The sequence below is a fragment of the Ictalurus punctatus genome, chromosome 3 (assembly GCF_001660625.3).
Source record: "Ictalurus punctatus breed USDA103 chromosome 3, Coco_2.0, whole genome shotgun sequence".
NCBI classification, from domain to species: Eukaryota; Metazoa; Chordata; class Actinopteri; order Siluriformes; family Ictaluridae; genus Ictalurus; species Ictalurus punctatus.
This window is the reverse complement of record NC_030418.2, coordinates 31,395,106-31,417,421: the sequence shown is the minus strand read 5'-3', so window position 1 is coordinate 31,417,421 and position 22,316 is coordinate 31,395,106. Positions and strand designations below refer to the sequence as shown.

At 43.8% G+C, this 22,316-nt stretch overlaps 1 protein-coding gene across 3 annotated transcripts; it reads right to left on the bottom strand.

Annotated features, from left to right (window-relative positions):
* Positions 1–148: 148 nt before the first annotated feature.
* LOC108263487 (uncharacterized) lies at positions 149–21,878 on the bottom strand. Of its 3 annotated transcripts, XR_008396344.1 has the most exons (7): positions 13,960–14,093; positions 13,568–13,687; positions 1,041–1,138; positions 898–954; positions 589–802; positions 396–438; positions 149–268 (listed from the first exon to the last, which is right to left on the bottom strand). XR_008396344.1 is itself a non-coding variant. In XM_053679888.1 (6 exons), exon 2 carries the CDS (start codon positions 11,686–11,688, stop codon positions 10,417–10,419), a length of 1,272 nt encoding a protein of 423 aa, XP_053535863.1. In that variant the 5' UTR covers positions 11,689–13,687; positions 13,960–14,093; the 3' UTR covers positions 149–268; positions 396–438; positions 589–802; positions 898–954; positions 1,041–10,416. The 3 variants fall into 3 exon arrangements, 1 of the variants encoding a protein (XP_053535863.1); XR_008396343.1 differs by lacking the exons at positions 13,568–13,687; positions 13,960–14,093 and adding an exon at positions 21,235–21,878; XM_053679888.1 differs by having other exon boundaries at positions 1,041–13,687.
* Between the last annotated feature and the right edge of the window lie 438 nt (positions 21,879–22,316).

Sequence of the window (22,316 nt, the reverse complement as noted above, 5' to 3'; positions counted from 1 at the left end):
TGTGTTGAGTTATTTTAAGGGGACAGCAAATTTACACTGTTACACAAGCTGTACACTCACTACTTTGCAGTGTAGCAAAGTGTAATTTCTTCAGTGTTGTCACATGAAAAGATATAATGAAATATTTACAAAAATGTGAGGGGTGTACTCACTTTTGTAAGTTACTGTATAACAGTATTTTATTTTGTTCTTGACAATTTTAGTATCCTTCCTGTATAGCTACAGTCTACAGGGGCCACCACAACAAGTTTTCTATGTCCCCAACCACCTTTAAAAGAAAACAAAACATATAGATGCAAAACCATTATAGACTATACACATATCTACACATCTATATTACGCCTACACAAGTTAATGAAGCAATAACCAATATTATACCTGCCTCCAATTCTTACCTCCTGTTCTGTAAGTCAGCCAACCACCAGTGACATCCTTCAACTTTGGGTATAATTCAGAGAGCACATCACATATATTTTACAGGGAAAATGAGACCACAATTATGAAACAATGAAATTAACCAAGCTAGTAGACACTAATCTGAACATATTCAATTAGTCAAACAACATATGACAGAACGATATTACTTACTACTTCATGAGTCATATTTTCATCTAAATGTCCTGTTCGGCATCCCAATCCTGCTTGAGCGTGAAGCAGCTGCTCTTGGTCATTTGGAGACCTCTCACTCTGGTTTGGGAGAAGGTGGAACAACACCTGAAAAGACTTTGGTTTGCTGGGTACAGGATATGCACCAGAAAAATGGTGTTTTCCTTTGCGATTTACAAACAATCCTGGGAAGGATCTAGAAGAAAAGGATTTCTTATCATTATCAAAAAGACATAGCCTACCGACAAACCGGTAAACTATTATGTTTTAGTAGAATACAAAGTGCTAAACCTGGTCATATCTGCCTGAAAAGATGTCCTTGCAGTGTGTCCTCCTTGACTGTGTTGTCTGTAAATTAAAAAGTATTTACAAAAAATTATCAGTAAATGTTAGTGTACAAATGTACAACATACAAAATACATACAAAATACTACCTGTTGCTGTAATGGCTAGGCCCAGCTGAACCTCCTTGAAAATTGTTCAACAAGGACAGAAGATGCCTGGCTGACCTCAGCACTTCCTCATTGCCTGCCTAGTAAAACAGTCATGAATGCAATCTATTCCATATACTGTAGAAACAGAACTGTGACACCCCTTTGACTTCAGTGTAACAAGCTTTTGCCCAGTATAGTAGTACATGGTGCAACTCAAAGGTTTCAAACATTCAGTTGAACTCTATATGGTTTAATTGCTATGAGTGACTGCTTAATTCAGCCCGAGGGGCTGAAACCCTATTGTAATTGTAAGGACTTTTATTATTCTTTTTTTATTTTATTATTATTCTGCCCTAAAACTGACTGTGCAGACCAAATCATAAGTATTAGAGAGCTGAAAGTTTGAGGGAAGGTAGAACCCCAGAGTACTACAGCGTTGCAAAGTTTCAGCCCGTATACAATACTATGGATGTTTTAAAACAATATTTATCTTAAAAAAGTTGAACTTCTGATTTACCCTTGCAAGGGCACAAAGTGGGCATGGCCACTTTTACTTAAATGGCTACAACTCTTGAAAGGAATGAGAAATTTTCCCTCCTTTCTTCTTTACCATTCTGCTTATTGTGCCCTCAATGTCAATGTCCAAAATAACCTTTAACACACAAGTGTTTTTTTTATGTTTTTTTTATCTTGTAGAAAAGAGAAAAGACAATTTTTAGACTTTAGACTTTAGACTTTAACCAGTAGGTGTCACCACTGCACTGCTAAAGTTTGTCCCTCATAGCACCATGCACGCAGTAGCAGACATTGAGGGGCCCTGAAAAACTATTCAGAAATGCGTGCATCCATATTTGGTTTGATGTGATGCTTAAAGTAAGCCTCTGCCTCCGATGGTGATTTAAAATAAAGTATAATGTTATCAAAAGTGAACTGTAAATCTGTTGGATGGTTAAATAAATGTTATTTAAATGCAATTTTCTTTCTTATTGTTAGTTAATGGAGGCAAAGATGGATGCAGTTGCAGGTAACAGCTTTTAATAACACACAGGTAAACAAATCCAAATCAATAGGCAGATTCAAGGTCAAAAAAGTAGGTAAACAAACATGCTCAAAACAAGAGAAGCACTAAACAAATAAAGGCTTGGTATAGTCAGGTGCACAAAGATAAACTGATCATATACTTTGTGAATTGCTTGTGAATGAAAGTCTCTTTTTTTAAGAATCCTGAGTGAGTGCACCTGATTGAACACAGGTGACTATGAGCAGGGTTGCTTGTGTGCTCTGGGCACTTATCTGACACTTATCGCTTTTAGGGGGGACACGTTAATATTATGTTTAATTGAGATACCTACAAAAGAGAAACATATTTCAGTTCAGGAAAGTCTGTAAATTACAGGTCATCACACATTTCAGAACCTTTTCTGTTTTTATTGTTAAATTTTAACCTATTAATTAAAGTGAAACACAATAAGTATCATTTTAGTGGGCAAAATGGAAAAAAAATACAATAACCTGCTATAGTGTGCACACCCTTTTATAACTGGGAATGTGGCAGTAGCTGAACTTTTTGACCATAATACTAAAAGATATGTTTGACAAAATTCCATCGATAACCTATGCTCATGCTTCTACTCAAACTGAGGCTCAACTGTGTCCCATAACCTCTGTGGAGGGCCCGTTTATTCTTTCCTCTGATGATGATAGTAGCTTTGCTACAAACACACAATATTATTACGTTTCACCTACTGATTATTCTCCAACAAGTCATTTTTCCTCCCCATTGTATGATAGTGATTCTCAAAAAACTACATTCTCTGTTACCCTTGTGTTTTCCTGCGTCTTAAATTTATTACCACATTACCCTCTTTGAGGATCTCTAATCCTCACTCTTCTCTTAATTTAAGGGATACCTATGTATAAATACTGCCTTTTTCACCCTTTGGCCACCATGAGTCAACTGTCTTATTCTTACTGTTATATACCCAGCGTGCCATCTGTCCAATCTCTCCAGTCCTATATTGTTTACTGCAGATGAGACCTCTACAATTGCCTGACCTGGGTGTCTCTCAAGCAAATTTCGAGCTATCGAAGGTAAAAAGTCCACTCTTGTACTGCTGTTCCGTTCAAAATAACATGGCAGCTGTAAAACTGGGCGTAATGACCTATCACCAGGCTGAGCAGGACACACATACCAATACACTGCCATGGCTTCTACTTGGGTAGATAACTAATTCAAGGTGCTCAGGTAATTGGCTGATGTGTGTTGTTACTATGTTGTTGAGTACTGAATATCAAATGAAGCAACTGATCATATTCTGTTGACTACATCATGCAATAATAATGCTCCTATTTTTGACTACATCTAATGGTAATATCCTTATTGCCTCCCTATTTTCTCAGATAGGCCTTATTGACCACTACCTTCCATTTTCAGGACTCAAAGGCAAAATTCCCACCCTGCCAGTGCTGCATGCTTGACAGTGGCTACACCTAGCTCAGTTTAACGACAATATGCATCACTGTAACCACAATACACATCATGATATAAGTATAACCATCCATTTTTCTTGCTAGTGATGACTTGTGGTGTAAAGTCTAGTGAAGTCCAGTCTGTGCTTTCTGTCCACCTAGACAGTTAGTATACTTGCACATTCCTTAATAATTGCAGCAAGCATTGGTCATGCAATACAGAGTGGTGCTTCGGTGTTCTTTACTTTTTATAATTGCCATGCACAGTAACAACTAGTAGGTGCGTAAGTGATCCAATGTCTTCATGCAAATTAGGGATACGCAAACATTGGTTATAGTACATTAGTGTGTGGATACTTATAACCCCAGCATAAGTACAAGAAATAAATTTATATAAGTACATTAATAAATAATATAAGTACCTACCAGTATCCCTGTATTTACATAGTACACTCAACTCTACACTTTTAACACTGCATAATATACCTGTAAGCTTGAGCTTTAATCAACATTGTAATATAACACTTACCCCCTTTGAGGCAGATACGCCTCAACCATAGGAGACAAGGGGATGAGGGATGGCACTAAGTCTGGATGAGGGATAACATAGCATGCAATGAGGCCTATCATAAACAAAGCTATACATTGGCAACGCCGAGGCGGGTCAACGTGGATGCCCAATCAGCGGAGAAAAACCAAGACAACCACAAATGGGGTAAATGGGTAAATGGGCTAATGGGGAAAAACCTGTGCTACGGACTTGTTCCTCCCGCAATTGTTTAAGCTTTTGGTGAGGGCACCATGTGTTCCGGTATGCAAGGGTATAATGGCACAACATTCAGCCCCAACCATAGTACACACTCCTTCATCAGGGGCATGCATTTGATCAATTTGGGGGCAAATTGAAGGGGCACGTTGAAGGGGCAAATTGAAGGGGCACGCATTTGATCAATAGTGAAGTAGCATGCTCATGTACCAAATCCAAAGCATCGAGTGAATAGTTAATAAACCACTGTTGGTTGGACCAGATGTAGTTAATCCATGTGGTGCTACAGATTATTTGGACACTGGGCAGTAGCATGGCAGCAAATCCACCACCCACAGATTCATCCAGCTTACTCCTTCTTCAGGGTTGTGGGGGAACCTGGAGCCTATCCCAGGGAGCATCGGACAAGGCAGGGTACACCCTGGACAGAGTGCCAGTCCATCGCAGGGCACACTTACATACACACTCACACACCCATTCATACACAATCAGCCTACCATGCATGTCTTTGGACTGGGGGAGGATACCGGAGTACCCGGAGGAAACCCCTGCCGCACGGGGAGAACATGCAAACTCCGCACACACATGGCCCCAGCGGGGATCGAACCCCAGACCCTGTAGGTGTGAGGCAAATGTGCTAAGCCACCGTGCGCCCACCACAGATTGCCTTATATTGATTTGGGATACCCACAGGTGTTCCATCAAACTCAAGAGATACACTTGGTCCAGAGCCCAGTCGAAGTACTGTATATTTTCAACATCTCGCACATAATCTGTCCAAGAGGATATGTGTACAACATCCCTTTTTGGTCATGAAAGCACAGTAATGTTGTTATATGTGTTGTTAGTCAACTGGAGTACACAATTCTTACCTTCCAGGCGTATTGGACTGCAGCACTCCAGCCAATACATAGGGAGGGTCTGGCATATACTGTCTCCACTACAATATCAAAAAATGTCCACCAAGGGCAAAGTACCATCTACTAATTCAGGCAACTGTATATGAACCATAGATAAGTCTGTAAACATATACTCTGTATTGTTGTCACACATGGGCGTGGGTAGACAACATAGGGATGGGGGCCGGCTTAATACAATGAGTACAGTCACTAGATATGCTGCTTACAAAATCAAGGCCTTCCTCAGCACAAACACAGAGAGGAAAGGTGCATGGGAAGCCAACATATACTGGAATACAAGCATCGAGAGGGGTACTCACTGCCCCCAACAGGCAGACTGTAGGACAAAAGTAGTGCTCATTGTAAGGTTCTACTAAACATTCATCCAAATTTCCCAAAGGTCGCATGAGTGGGGTTCGAGCACTACACTCATGACATACAAGACAGGTGTGATTGGTAACTATGCGAGCTGTGTGAAACATCCACTCCAAATACAAGTTACTGCAGGGGCGGGTAACCTTCTTATAAAAGCTATATCTCTGCAGTCTTACCATTTGGGCAGCGGTGGTCCTTTTGACTATGATGGTTTGGGGGTGATCACTGCATGCCGTGTTACAATGAAAAGAAAAGTGGAGGTGTGATATTGTTTTCAGGCCCCTAATTTCAGTTATCCCATCTGCCTTGGTAATATTACTGACTCTGAAGGTGCTAGCCAAGCAAAGAAACAACTTTGGGCAACCAGTAATCTTTAATGGACCTATTTGTGTAACCTACTGACCGGATTGTAGCATGCCTGCCCTCTGATGCAGGAAATCAGCTCCAGGTGACTGCCGGGTTATACTTCTTAATGAGGAGTTCTGCATGCCCCATGTTCTGTAATGGATGGTATAGTTGGTACCTGCTCTAAGCATGTGTGCACCCTGGGCCAATTTAAGCAAAGCTAAGGCACATCTACGATCTAGATTAGCAGGAGTACTTCAGCTTGTCGGTATGGCCAAGCCATTAGTGTGTCTGCATGGTCTGTGAGGGAGTATAGCATCAGTCTGCTTGGTGTTAGGCACCTGCAAATGAATGATCGTGCTGCTGTTTCTGACGGTAGTGTGGTGCAACAACATTTCAGTTAGGGGTACTATTTTCTGGACCTTAGAGCCACCTAGAATGATAATAATAAGTGCAGTAAATCCGACAGCACTTATTACAACAATGGCCACAAGAAGCACCCGGATTTTAGTGTGATTGCTGATGTGTGATCAGGCGTATTTATGTGTATGTCATCATGGCCAGCTTGGGGTACGGCATCTGGTCCAGCTGCATGGGCTGCCTGCGGCAGCAGAACTACAAATACATGTGAAAGGAGCTGTAGAATTTTGTGGTTTATATCTACGACAGGGATGGTGTTCAGGTGCTGCTGGGGTTGCTGGGGATCAGCAAGGATGTCGAGATCTCTCAGATCCTGTAGATCTAGAGTCCCAAACGGCTGCTCGTATGGGTGATGGTCTTCCTCTAACAACTGCACCACTCCCAGTCTTGGCATCAAGTATGAAAGGGCACTAAGAGATCTGGCCTCGGTCTAGGATAGGGGCTGGAGGTGTAGGGACTTCCTCAGGTGGTATGTCAACCATGTCTGGTACTACCCATGGGGTGTCTTCACCTGGAATCATCAACGGTCCATGCTCTGGAGTGTTACCACCTGGTGTGCTTGCATGCTTTGCACTCTCCCCTTCTCCTAACTTGTCCACATGTTCTGTGAGGTGGACCTGCCTGGGAATCGTCCGGATCACTGTTGCTTGCAAAGTCTAGGTCCTCTTTATCATCTACAGAGAGTGTGCCATCTGCTTCTCCAGCAGGATTCAGGAGTCTACCTTTCCCTCCTTGATTATGATGCTGGAGCATACCTTCAACATCCTCAGTAGGGCGCAAAAGTCTACCTTTTCCTACCCCGTGGCTGCAATGGTTTAGGTGGTCCTACTGATCTTTGCTTTCAACCTGCAGTGCAGTTGGAGATGCTGCAACCACCTTGAATGGTCCTTCTCTTCGAGCGTCATTGAAGTGCTTCCTTTTGAACATGCATATGTACACATAGTCCCCTGGTTCCACCAGTCTTTCTGGTGTGGTGACATCTTCACCATGGATGAACCACGTTCATGGAGCTGCAAATACAAATGCCTGTGGATTTGGTTTAGGTGGTGCACATATTCCTGCATTTTGCCCTCTAGTTGTTCAAGAGGTGGGCCCTTGTAGGGAACCTGAGTAAACGCCATAGGGATAGGACGGCCCATCAACATCTCATGTGGGGTTAGATGAGTAGTACAGTTAGTCTGGGACCACATTTTCTTTAGGGCTAGTGGCAATGCTTGACCCAGTTAAGCTGTGAGCTTTCACAGATCTTTGTAACCTTGTTATTTATTATTCCGTTAGCCCTTTCCACCATTCCCTGTGACTGTGGATGGTACACACACCCCAGCTTATGCTCCATACACAAGGCCCTAGCTACACCCTTTATAACCTGATTAACAAAATGTATAGCATTGTCTGAGCTGATGAAATCTGGGACTCCAAACCGTGGAATAACTTCCCTTCACAGAAACTTAGCCGCCATTAACGCCTCCTGATTGGCCATTGAACAGCCTCTATCCAATGACTGAATGTGGTCTTCTACTACCAATATGTATCTCTTACCTTCTTTCCAATTGTCACTGCCCATATCCACAAAGTCCATTATTATGTGTCTGAATGGGCCACCTCGGTTCTGGAATGTGCCCAATAGGGGCTGTAAAGCTCTTGCAAACATTGTGTCATATGCATGTCTTGAATTGATTTAGTGTCTGATTAAGCATGCTAGCTAAATAGGGGGACCACCAAACCTACCTGATTTTTTCAAGGTTTGTCCTCTATTTGCATGCTCTCCACCATGTGCATCTTTTATGAGTGGTAAGAGATTCAGTGGGGCAACACATAAGCCATCTACACTCCACCACAACCCCATGCCTCGTTCTTGCTTGGCCCCTCTAGCTATCCATTTAGCTATTTCTGCCTCACTGGCCTGGTTTTGTTCCATATTATACTCTTGTGGGTGCCAGACCTCTTCCTTTCCTGAATTTATCAAGGCCATCAGTGTGCTGTTCCTAAAGCAGCTTTTTTTGCTGCCTCGTCTGCTGCCATGTTACCCCTATAACAAAAGTATTGTAATGTATGGGGAGCTGTGAGCCTTCTTTCCCAATGCTTGAATAAGTAGCCCCAGTATCAATCATGAAGGGAACCTTTAATCCCTTCCTGGCTGACACCAGGACTGTTGGTTCTTGTTCCAGGTGCAGTGTGATGACATATTGCATCAGCTCCCCCTCTGACTTCTCTGGGCATCTTCAACTCTGGTGTATGTTCGGCCCCCCATTAGGGCCAAACATTGGCCCTCCAGGAAGCACTGGAGGCTGCCATTGTTGCTCCATCCTTTGGTTTCCTCTTCCCTGTCTCATGGCCTGTGGCCCAAGGGTCTGACCTCTCCTCTCAGCCTTATCCACATGTTCTCCCCATGTGTACCTGGCCATTACCTGTAGACAACTTCTCCTGAGGTGACTTGGGTCTTCACATGTCCAACAGCCTTCAGCAGACATGCTCTGTCTGGTGGGTCTTTGCATTGGGCCTTCACGTAAGAACCCTCTGCCCTTGCCCCTGTTCTGAGGCACTTATATTTGAAATCGGTAATTCTGGGGAGCTTGGGGCCTTCCCATATACATATATTCAACAGGTGCCAGCAGTATTGCAGGTATCTGTACAGGAGGGTATGTTACTTGTGCTTGTGTCAGTGCCACCACTGGGACGGGGGCCACAATTGGCTGTTCCTGAGTTGCAGTGGCTTGTAACGTCACCATCAGCGCAGCTTGTTTGGCACTCTCTTTCTTCTTTTCCTTCTGTTCCTGCATTGCTCTTCCTATCTCTCCCAGCTGTGCCTTGTACAGTTGGGTCATCAATGCTTTAGCTGTTTCTTTAGGTTCCTTTTTCTTTTTCCTGCACTGCTCTATGTGATGTGTTATGTGTGCCATGAATGAGTTCCATTCCATTATATCACAGTCCCACTATGTCTTATAATAATTCTTGCACTTCCTTGGGTAGGGAATTCTTTAACATCATCCTGAAGAGTCCTGCACTGGCAGAGGACTCATCCCACTTACCTCCTGTCTCGTCTCTCCATTAGTCCTGAAACTCTTGCACGAATTTTGTTATATTTTCTTCCTCTTTCAGTTTGATAGTTTCTAGCTGCCCTGGATCTAACTTTGTGGGGTACATTTTTCCTATTGCTCCCCATACAACATTCCGCCTCAGGCCCAAAGGCATTAGATCACACCTGGGGTCATCCAACTCTTTCTCCAAGTCAGACATCTCCATTATTTCTTCGGTTTGACTTTTGCCCACAGTCTTACACAGTATGGCTTTTATATCCCAAATGGCTAATAGTTGTCCTGTTGTTTTCTCCTCAAACTTGGTTATGCACCTTTGACCTCCATTACACAGATTTGGAAGTTTCTGTACAAATCCCGTTAAGCCCATAAAGGGTACATTGGGGCAGGGTTCCTGCTTTTATTCTATTTCTCTTTCCACATTTCTCTTTTTATTATGTGCTTTATGTCACGAATCGTGACGGTGCAGAGATAGGACGGATGCAAGTGTAGGATGAACAGTTGTTTATTTGAAAGAGAGACAGGCAGATAAATCCAAAATGTGATCCAAAACGTAATCCACAAACATGCAAGAGGTCAGGCGATTGGCAAACAGGTATACACGGGGCAAGGCTGGAATCTAGGTCGTGGTCACGGAAAACAGGGTCGATAAACAAAACAAGAAATGAACTATGACGAGGGACTGGAAGCGGGTAATCCAGCGTGAACTAACTTTAAACATGGAACGTGACTATGACTACAATACGAATTAAAATAATTCTAAACATGGACCGTGACTATGACTACGATACGAACTTAACTAACTCTAAGATAATCTTCCGCGCTGTGTGCTGGGAGGTGCGCGGTATATATGCGGACATGATCAGCGTCTAAACCACTAGCAGCTGAGAGCAATACAGACCCACATGAAATCCCAGCCAATGACGGAACAGGGAGGAGACATGACACGGTCAACAACGTAAAAGCAGGTGCTCACGCATTCGCGCTTAGAGCACGCTGCTTCAAGGGGGAATCATGACAGAACTCCCCCTCCCCCCCCAAAGTCACCCCTTCCGGAGTGCCATAAGTCATCCCCTTTCATTGGCGGCCCCGGCCCCCTGGGCTGAATGTCCCAAGCAGAGCCAGGAAACTGCACGGTGTTCTTGGCAGCGCATGAAGGCAGAGCGACGTCCTCGGCGGAGCATGAAGGCAGAGCAACATCCACAGCCGGGCAGGCAGGCTGAGCGAAGTCCTCGGCAGAGTATGAAGGCAGAGCGACGACCACAGCAGGGCAGGCAGACTGAGCGAAGTCCTCGGCGGAGCATGAAGGCAGAGCGACATCCACAGCCGGGCAGGCAGGCTGAGCGAAGTCCTCGGCAGAGCATGAAAGCGGAGCGACGACCCCAGCTGAACTGGAAGGCAGAGCGAAGTCCCCTGTAAGGCCAGGGAGAGGAGCGTGGGTCTCCGTGTGGCCAGGGAGAGGAGCGTGGGTCTCCTCGAAGCAGTAGGGGGGGGACGACGTTTGCCATGGAGCCGGAAGGCTGAGCGACGACCTCAGCTGAACAGGGGGGCTGAGCGACGACCACAGCTGAACAGGGAGGCTGAGCGACGACCTCAGCTGAACAAGCGGGCTGAGCGACGATCTCAGCTGAACAGGCGGGCTGAGCGATGACCTCAGCTGAACAGGCGGGCTGAGCGACGTCCACAGCTGAATAGGGAGGCTGAGCGACGTCCACAGCTGAACAGGGAGGTTGAGGCTCTGAGGTCACCAGGTGAACCTCAGGCATGGGCGGAGCTTGGCTGGCCGTGTCAGCAGACGGGGGAGCGGGCGGAGCTTGGCTGGCCGTGTCAGCAGACTGGGGCGCGGGCGGAGCTTGGCTGACCGTGTCAGCAGACTGGGGCGCGGGCGGAGCTTGGCTGACCGTGTCGGCAGACTGGGGCGCGGGCGGAGCTTGGCTGGCCGTGTCGGCAGACTGGGGCGCGGGCGGAGCTTGGCTGGCCGTGTCGGCAGACTGGGGCGCGGGCGGAGCTTGGCTGGCCGTGTCGGCAGACTGGGGCGCGGGCGGAGCTTGGCTGGCCGTGTCGGCAGACTGGGGCGCGGGCGGAGCTTGGCTGGCCGTGTCGGCAGACTGGGGCGCGGGCGGAGCTTGGCTGGCCGTGTCGGCAGACTGGGGCGTGAGCCGAACTTGGGCGACCAAGTTGGTAGACTTGGGCGTGAGCAGCATTTGGTCATTAGGCTGAGGTATTAGCAGAGATTGGTCAACTGGATCAGCAGGCTTGGACGTGAGCTCAGGGACGTGAGACTTCGCTCGGACGTCAGAGACTGGAGACTTGGCTCGGACGTCAGAGACTGGAGACATGGCTCGGACGTCAGAGACTGGAGACTTGGCTCGGACGTCAGAGACTGGAGGCTTGGCTCGGACGTCAGAGACTGGAGGCTTGGCTCGGACATCAGGGACTGGAGGCTTGACTTGGACCTCAGGGACTGGAGGCTTGACTTGGATCTCAGGGACTGGAGGCTTGACTTGGATCTCAGGGACTTGAGACTTGACTTGGATCTCAGGGACTTGAGACTTGACTTGGATTTCAGGGACTTGAGACTTGACTTGGACCTCAGAGCCTGGAGGCTTGACGTGGGCTTCAGAGCCTGGAGGCTTGATTTGGGCTTCAGAGACTGGAGGCTTGTCTTGGACCTCAGAGACTGGAGGCTTGACTTGGACCTCAGAGACTGGCGGCTTGACTTGGACTTGGACCTTAGGGACTTGAGACTTGACTTGGATTTCAGAGACTGGAGGCTTGACTTGGACCTCAGAGACTGGCGGCTTGACTTGGACTTGGACCTTAGGGACTTGAGACTTGACTTGGATTTCAGAGACTGGAGGCTTGACTTGGACTTGGACCTTAGGGACTTGAGACTTAACTTGGATTTCAGAGTTGAGCTCTGCATGAAGTTGCCTGTAGTAGTGGGTAAACGGCAGGGCAGGTTCGCCTGCCAGACTTACCCCCCTGAGAAGTTGTTCTAGCTCGTCCTTCACCTTCCGGACTCCTGAATCGCATCATGAATTCCCCCACAAACTGTTCTACACTGTCCAGGTTCCTACAGTGCTTATCCAGTTTGAGCTGCACCCATTGACGGGCCGGTCCAAAGAACCGGGACCACATGAATCAGAGCCAGTGCTTCTCCTCTGGCTTAGGGTCTGACAGGCTGGAGAAATAGAATTGACAATCTACCAGGAAATATTCTGGGGCACCGAAAAATCTGTCAAATGGATCAGGAAGCCCCATAAATGTCCATTGTGGGAAGTGGACTGAGTCCATAGCGGGGACAGTTGGCGTCGACTTCCAGGTTCTGCATCTCCTCCGTTCTCCTGCTGCATCCATGTTTCGGTGGAAGATTCTGTTACGAATCGTGACGGTGCAGAGATAGATAGGATGGATGCAAGTGCAGGATGAACAGTTGTTTATTTGAAAGAGAGACAGGCAGACAAATCCAAAACGTGATCCAAAACGTAATCCACAAATATGCAAGAGGTCAGGCGATTGGCAAACAGGTATACACGGGGCAAGGCTGGAATCTAGGTCGTGGTCACGGAAAACAGGGTCAATAAACAAAACAAGAAATGAACTATGACGAGGGACTGGAAGCAGATAATCCAGCGCGAACTAACTTTAAACATGGAACATAACTATGACTACAATACGAATTAAACTAATTCTAAACATGGACCGTGACTATGACTACAATACAAACTTAACTAACTCTAAGATAATCTTCCACGTTGTGTGCTGGGAGGCACGCGGTATATATGCGGACATGATCAGCGTCTAAACCGCTAGCAGCTGAGAGCAATACAGACCCACGTGAAATCCCAGCCAATGACGGAACAGGGAGGAGACATGAGAGAAACATAAACAAAACACGTGTCCCAATGTCATTACGGTCAACAACGGAAAAGTAGGTGCTCGCGCATTCGCGCTTAGAGCACACTGCTTCAAGGGGGAATCATGACACTTTATCAACAAAATATATCCATTGGGTATTTTCCCTGAGGCTGTACCTCATGACCCTAACCACATTTGCCGATTGCTAGCTGATCAACTCCTGGCAATAGCAATAGCAATTAAGCTACGGTGTTGTCTGGACTGACCACACGGCGAATTTCCACTAAGCAATGCTCATATGACTAGGTATAAACACAAAATGTGGTGTTCATGATTATAAATATTTACTCCCCTTACCTTTTTCCATTTTTTTCTGTTTTTTTTATGATTCTCGTGCTCTTTATCTGCTTTTCATTTTCCGGTGCATATGTATGGTAGGTCTCTTCTCCCTTCTGCCTCTCAGTTCCGCCTTGTTTCCTAGAGGCTCAACAATATTAGCTAATTATCCACATAACCTTGCAAAAGAATGACCACACCATTTTACACATTGTTTTCAAGTTACACCTCACGTTCTTACTACTATCTAATATATTATCAAATCTTCAACATTAGGTATTTATTTATTTATTTACTCATGCAGTCATCTCCTATACTCACACATCACACACGGTTGGCTCTTGAGACCAAAGTTGAACTTTTTGGCCATAATACTAAAGTATATGTTTGACACAAAAAAGACAGAAGCTCACCATGAGAACACCGTCCCCATTGGGAAACATGGTGGTGGCAGCATCATATGTTGGGACTGTTTTTCCTCAGCTGGAACTGGGGCTTTAATCAGGGTGGAGGAATAACAGAAACAGACATAAACAGAAATAAAGGTACAGACAAACACAGGAAACACAAGGAAAGACAAAAAAAAAAAAACACAAGGGAACTGGGAGCCTAGCCCAGACCATGACAAGAAATCCTTGACAACTGAATAATTGGGGAACTAATAAGATATTGATATTATTATTATTATTATTATTATTATTATTATTATTATTATTATTATTATTATTATTATTATTATTTTTATTATTATTATTAAATCTGTTATTTAAGAATAAATATTTATTTTTATAAAGATTATCATGGTTATTCGAGATAAATCACTTATGAGGGGAAAATCATGCCTGAAGACAAGTTTATAGCAGTATTAGCTTTAGTTTATTTAATATAGAGACTCAATACTTGGTTAAATCTGACTCCTCCCGATCATCTGACTCCTCGCTTGATTTTGAGCACGGTTTTACCTTTCGATTTGGACTTGTCTGTGTGTCTCTTCAGTAACGCTTTTAACTGCACTTGCATCCATCATGTAAATTCCATTGCATGACACTATGTAGGTACAGAACACAGAGTTTAATATTTAGGGACCAGTGAATAAATAAGCAGGGTGTGGGATTGCTGGTAATTCTCTGCTGGTGTGTTTACATGTTTTTCCTGTTCTATCATTTCAGATGTACTTGCAGGTTTGTTTTGATTTTTCTATTTTAAATTATACATTTGGAAAGACTATAATGTTTTATTATTGTCAGTAATGTCTTTTATTCATACATTTATGAATAACCTTACAATTATTGCTTTTATGGGGGACACATTAATATTACTTTTGGTTCAGATACATGCAAAAGAGAAACATATTTAAGTTCAGGAAAGACCAGGACCTGGAGAAAAGTGGTCAGGGAGGCTGCCAAGAGGCCTACAGCAACATGAAAAGAATTGCTGCAATTTCTGGCAAGTACTGGTTGCTCTCTACATGTGACAGCAAGCTCGCAAATTCTTTGTATCTCTGTGCTATGGGGTAGGGTGGCAAAATGGAAGCCTTTTTAAACCAGAAAATACATTTAAAGAATTCATCCCACCTCCCTAAATCATGTGGAATATTGTGTTCTGGTCTGATGAGACCAAAGTTGAACATTTTGGCCATAATACTAAAAGATATGTTTGACAAAAAAAAAACACAGCAGATGACCAAAAGAACACCATCCCCATGGGGAAATATGGTGGTGGCAGCATCATACTTTGGGGATGTTTTTCCTCAGCTGGGACTGGGGCTTTAATCAGGGTGGAAGAATAACAGAAACAGAAATAGACAGAAATAAAGGGAGAGACAAACACAGGAGACACGAGGAAGGAGAAAACACAAGGGAACTGGGAAATCACAGGAGCCTAGCCTAACACGCCCTCTATGGTAGAAGCAGAGGTGGAGGCTGATGGGGGATCATCGTCAATTGCCCTGGTGGAGGTAACTGAGGTAGTCAAACAACTACACAGTGGCAAAGCCCTGGGGATTGATGAGATCCATCCAGAAATGCTGAAAGCTCTGGGTGTGGAGGGGATGTCTTGGATGACACGCCTCTTTAACATTGCGTGGAAGTCAGGGACAGTGCCCAAGGAGTGGCAGACCGGGGTGGTGGTTCCCCTGTTCAAAAAGAGGGACCAGAGAGTGTGCACCAACTATAGGAGTATCACACTTCTCAGCCTGCCTGGTAAAGTCTACTCCAGGGTGCTGGAACGGAGGGTTCGGCCAATAGTCGAACCTCAGATTGAAGAGGAACAATGCGGATTCCGTCCTGGTTATGGAACAATGGACCAGCTCGTTACTCTTGCAAGGATCTTGGAGGGGGCCTGGGAGTATGCCCATCTGGTCTACATGTGTTTTGTGGATTTGGAGAAGGCGTATGTCTGGGTCCCCAGGGGTTTACAGTGGGAGATGCTGAGGGAGTATGGGGTGAGGGGTTCTCTTCTTAGGGCTATCCAATCGCTTTATGCCCAAAGCGAGAGTATTGTTCAGATGCTCGGCAAAAAGTCGGACTTGTTCCAGGTGGGGGTTGGTCTCTGCCAGGGCTACGCTTTGTCACCAATCCTATTTGTGATATTCATGGATAGGATTTCAAGGCGTAGTCATGGTGGGGAGGGTTGCGGTTTGGTGACCTGATGATCTCATCGCAGCTTTTTGCAGATGATGTGGTCCTGATGGCATCATCGATCCGTGACCTCCAGCACTCAGTGGATCGGTTCGCAGCTGAATGTGAAGCGGCTGGGATGAGGATTAGCACCTCTAAATCTGAGGTCATGGTTCTCTGCAGGAAACCGATGGAGTGCCTACTCCGGGTAGGGAATAAGTACTTAACCCAAGTGAAGGAGTTCAAGTACCTCGGGGTCTTGTTCATGAGTAAGGGAACATTGGTGCGGGAAATTGGCCGGAGAATCGGAGCAGCGGGAGCGGTATTGCAATCGCTTTACCACACCATTGTGACGAAAAGAGAGCTGAGCCAGAAGGTAAAGCTCTCGATCTACCAGGCAATCTTCGTTCCTACCCTCACCCATGGTCATGAAAGCTGGGTAGTGACTGAAAGAACTAGATCGCGGGTACAAGCGGCCAAAATGGGTTTTCTCAGGAGGGTGGCTGGCCTTTCCCTTAGAGATAGGGTGAGAAGCTTGGTTATCCGAGAGGAACTCAGAGTAGAGCCGCTGCTCCTTTGCGTTGAAAGGAGCCAGTTGAGGTGGTTCAGGCACCTGGTAAGGGTGCCCCCTGGCACCTCCCTAGGGAGGTGTTCTGGGCATGTCCAGCTGGGAGGAGACCTCGGGGAAGACCCAGGACCAGATGGAGAGATTATATCTCCACACTGGCCTGGGAACGCCTTGGGATCCCCCAGTCAGAGCTGGTTAATGTGGCTTGGGAAAAGGAAGTTTGGGGTCCCCTGCTGGAGCTGCTGCCCCCACGACCCGATAACAGATAAGCAGTTGAGCATGGATGGTATAGAAGATGGATGGATGGATGGGATCACTATTGTCTGCTCTTGTTGCTTTAATACAGTTTTAGTCCTAAAATTTCAGCAGTTAGTTGAAGAATACCAATAGCCACTCGCACATTTAAAAATGTGCCAAGTGAATAATGCTTTGTCTTTTGTTCTCAGAAGGACGCACAGTGGCTTAGTGGTTACCACGTTTGCATCACACCACCAGGGTTCGGGGTTCAATTTCCGCCATGGCCCTGTGTGTGCGGCGTTTGCATGTTCTCCCTGTGCTGTGGGGGTTTCCTCCGGGTACTCCGGTTTCCTCCCCAGTCCAAAGACATGCACGGTAGGCTGACTGGCATGTCCAAAGTGTCTATAGTATATGAATGGGTGTGTGAGTGTGTGTGATTGTTCCCTGCGATGGATTGGCACCCTGTCCAGGGTGTACCCCGCCTTGTGCCCGATGCTCCCTGGGATAAGCTCCAGGTTCCACTCGACCCTGAAGGATAAGTGGTATAGAAGATGGATGGATGTTTCCTCAGACTAGAGTTATTTCTAATAATTGACATAAAGCCATAATGGACTATTTAAAAGTATTTTAAAGAAATCCAAAGAGATGGCATTGTTTTATTTGACAGTAGTGGCTATGTGTCGGGGTGGCTGTGGCTCAGTTGGTAGAGCGGGTTGTCCACTAATCGTAGGGTTGGCGGTTCGATTCCCGGCCCAGGTGACTCCACATGTCGAAGTGTCCTTGGACAAGACACTGTACCCCAAGTTGCTCCTGATGGTAAGCTAGTGCCTTGCATGGCAGCTCCTGCTACCACTGGTGTGTGTGTTTGTGAATGAGACACAGTGTAAAGCGCTTTGGATAAAAGCGCTATATAAGTACGCCATTTATGTGTCATGGATTTCCTTGTTCCGGCACTCACACGCTTAACTGCCCAAAGCGCAACAAGGTACGTTTCCAGGTTTTTCAGTGGCATCGATTTGTTTACTTTAAACATGTGTTATGGTTTATATCTTGTCTCCATCCCTGTTACATTATTGGATGTCTCCCTCACATGTCATTATTATTCACAGCTGTTTATGTTTTTCCTTTGATTTCGTTAAGTATTTAAACTAGAGATGCAACGATGTATTGGCCGATAATTAGTATTGGCTGACAAAGGCTATTTCTCCCACGATCGGCCGATAGTATAAAAACATCCTATGATCAGGGCAGATTATATCCTGTCAATTAAAAGAGGGCAGGAAAACACATCAATTGTGTGCTGTGTGTAAAGATGATGTCTCTTGTGTGGAATGACGACAAAACTGCAGTTTGTAAGCTCTTCACCGCTAAAATGTTACACTGAAAGTGAGCAGCAGTGACGCTGCGTCAAGTCTAATTCTAATTGCTTGTGTGCTCTGGGGAATGTAGTCTGGGGTGGCCATGTTTGTGTTTGCTGGGAAGTCAAGTCAATTCAAGTGGATTTATTGTAATTTTAACCATATACAGCTGGTACAGTACACAGTGAATCGAAACAACATTCCTCTAGGACCATGGTGCTACATAAACCAATACACTAACCACATGAACTAAATAAGACCTACAGATTTTTGCATAAAATGCACATACAAACATATGCTAACAACACATGAGAGTACAGTAACTACTAAGACAGTACAGTAACTACTAAACTGGAGTTCGTGGACTTCTGTAACCTGACAGTTATCGCCTTTAGGGGGAACACTTTAATATTGCTTGTGGTTGAGATACATGCAAAAGAGAAATATATTTCAGTTCAGTAAAGTCTGTAAATTACAGGCCATCACACATTTCTCCATGAAATTAGAATATCTTCAAATAATGTATTCTTAATTGGGCCAAGAGTACATTATAATGCTATGTATGTTATGTATGGTTATATGAATGGCTTTCATACAGTGTCCACTTTAGTACTCCATAAAGCAATATGGCATATTAAAATTATAAGTAATTATAAGGCATAAGGAAATAATTAAAATATCTTCCAATTATGTATTCTTAAATGGGCCAAGAGTCCATCATAATGCTATATATGTTATGTATGGTTATGGGAGTGGCTTTCATACAGTATACAGTTCCTCCTGTACTGCATAAAATGACTGCATAAGGCAGAAGCACAAAGAATTTTCACTACTACGGAGTGTGGATCCACTAAAGTCATCTAGAGACTAAAGCTTTAAGGTATGAACTATACAACAACAATTTATTATTATAATACGTATAATGCTGCTTAATATATTTCAATAATTATTATATATTCAATATTATTATATATTTAAATAAAGTCTCTAAACTAATGATATATAAAGTTTGTATTGAAGATTATTTATGCCAAGTTTTTTATTTTTCTCTTCACAGCTTTGATCATGATTATCACAAATCTGCTCATCAAGAAATTGATCTATATGTATCATATAATGATCCTCATGGCTAGTCAGACTCTGGCCTTCATGCCTTTCTGGTCAAAAACTAAGACGCATCAGGACATAACTCGAGATGCAATTTTACAGGCAAAAGCTGATGTCTGCAAATTGCAAGCACTCCAGAAGGGACAAAATTTTGTTCTGGTAAATAAAACGTTTTATATATATTGAAATATAAAGTATAAAAAACATTTTGATAACACTTTATATGATACCCCTGCTTATAATGAATTATAACGCCATTTATAATAATTTCTAATTAAAGACAAAGACCTATACTTTGTTACAATAACAATTATAGCTACATTTATATTATTGTTATAATTACTTATAAGTGATACACTTGTTTTTTCAGTGCCCATGCTCATAATGCATTATACACCAAGTATAAAATTTATAAGTATTAATTAGTCAGTCTTATGGTTCCATTAATGTATTCAGAAAATTCAGCCTGCAGTTTTATAATGTTATTATACCATAGTTATAATGACTTGTTAATAATGCAGATCTTATTTCTATGTCCAGTAAGTGAATTATTTCATAATGTTGTTGATAGTTGTGTTGTACTGCCATGTAAATACGTATATCAAGTTATAATACAATTACTAACCTTTATAAATGCATAATTTTTTTCTTTAAGTAAAGTGAAAGAGCAGGATGCAGTTTCCATAATGCAAATCTTAAGAAATCTTGAAGATGTATTTTTGCACAGATAGAACATGTCCAGACTGCACAAACCACCACAAAAATGCACAAAAAAATATATCCAAATGGCAAAAAATGAAATACTTATTGGAAAAGCACAGAACTCAGCTACGAAATGTGCAATTTCACAAATAAAAAGCCTTCACTGAAATCAGCACCAGAGCCCAGTTAGCACTGTCACATATGTAATATAGGCATGCAGAAGGTGCTGTTTCCACCTTCTACGACATGTACATTGGTATTAAAAATAACTATTTACAACAAATATGAAATTGCAAAATATAAACTAGTATATGCAAAACATGAACAAAATTGCAAAAAACCTGATTAAAAAAATTAACAGTCAGCGTCTTTGAGCTTGGCTGTCCTTGACATCATCCTCACTCACTGAAACAAAGATGGTCCACTATAGCACACATCACAAGACCTGTATTCGTAAATAGTCTTGCTGTTTGTAATACTTCTTCCTTTGAAGGTTGTAACTGTGTTTTCTCCTAGCTGAGGCTTTGTCTCTCTTGGCAGAGGTTGAGATGTTTATAATTGTCACTGGATAGCATGGCCTTTTCTCTGCCACCTGTGACACGTCACTGACAGATGCAGATTACACTGGCTCAGACATACTGAACTTCTGGCTTCATCACTCCAAAATCTATAATTCTAGACCTTGTGGCTACCATTCTTTCATCGATGGGCAGGTTCTGGTGAGGCTAATAGTACACCCTGTAGAGATGTCATGATACCAAAAATCTAGTAGTCGGAACTGATACCACCAAAAGTACATGATACTCGATACCAAAGTCGATACCACGGTGTGGTTTAAACAAAGTAAAAATCTTTTTTTAATTTTAAAAAGAAAATGGAAAAACTCCTGGAAAAATCCTCCTCTGGCTATGGGTATTTTAGTTATCAAACACTGTCTGACATTGACTAATAGAACAGTGCTAAATGCTAGTAACAAGTGCTAAGGTGCACTCCTAAATGCGCATGCGCACACACACACACACCCCTTGAACTCTGAAAAAAGATTTATTAAAAGCATGAACATTTGAATAATTATTAATGACATTAGGCTACATTTACCTGACAGGACACGGGCTGAATGGCGATGCATGGTGGCCCATTAGGAGGTAGTTTATAATATTGCAATGTGTTAGCGTCGTTAACAAATAACAGGCTATCGCTAACATTACATGGAGCATAACGTTAGCTGGTTTCACAGCCACAGTGCCAGCTGCCTCAAACAAACACATCGGACCGTCTTTCAGGTGCTTCGCCAAATCCAGGTGTTTCTTCGCTTTGTTTGAAATGAACGATAGCATCGGTTGTACACCAGCAACCGACGCTACCTTTCCTCTCAATAAGCTTTCCTCTCTCGCCTCTCAACGAGTCAGGGCAGAGATAAACTTGTTAAGCTAAGCTAATCTTCTGGATTTTCCCGTGTGCTTGTAAGCATTCTTCTTCTTCTTCACCATTTGTGGACCGACTAAAACACTTACGCGTATTTGCTGCCCCTTCAGTTCCGGAAAAATTGCAACCTTGGTACCTACGCTACTGCCAAAAAATGAGTACTGTCACGTTTTAAGAATGTTGGTTCCGATATGGTACCGAAGTATGGATTCTTGTGACATCCCTAATACCCTGCATGTCAATAAGAGCTGCTTCCTGATGGGCTTCACATAAAAGAGCCAATCATAGCCAGCGGTGCCTTTTAGCCAGTCATTCTGCTCATCATCTTTGACGTTGCTTTGTACAGGATCCAGAATATTGCCTGAAATTTGTAGAATGCCAGGACAGAGGTTACTAATGGGGAAACTATGTAGCTTATTCTTTCTCCACAAATCTCAAACTCTTGATGGGTTTATTAGGCCACGGTAAATGACTATGCCCAGGATTTTGCATATCTTTAAATTAGTTACAGGACTCCATGATGTCTACATACCTTTGTGCTTTTACTCAGCATACAGGTCTGTGTTGTCGCAGAGACTGCTTTACCAAAAAAAATAAATAGAACAGCTCCAGAGAAGTGTGCTGCTGATGGCTATCAAGCTGTACCCCAAGAGCGTGGGCAGGAGAAAATTTATGTTGTTCAGGAAGCACATCATCCCCGTTAATATTGTGCCACCTGTTCTGTTCAGATTGTGTTTTAGGTGCAGGAGCACTGG

Bases quoted from the DNA above. Each gene is read 5' to 3' on its own strand.
- LOC108263487 (XM_053679888.1), bottom strand. From the start codon at position 11,688: ATGTCTCCAGTCTCTGACGTCCGAGCCAAGTCTCCAGTCTCTGACGTC.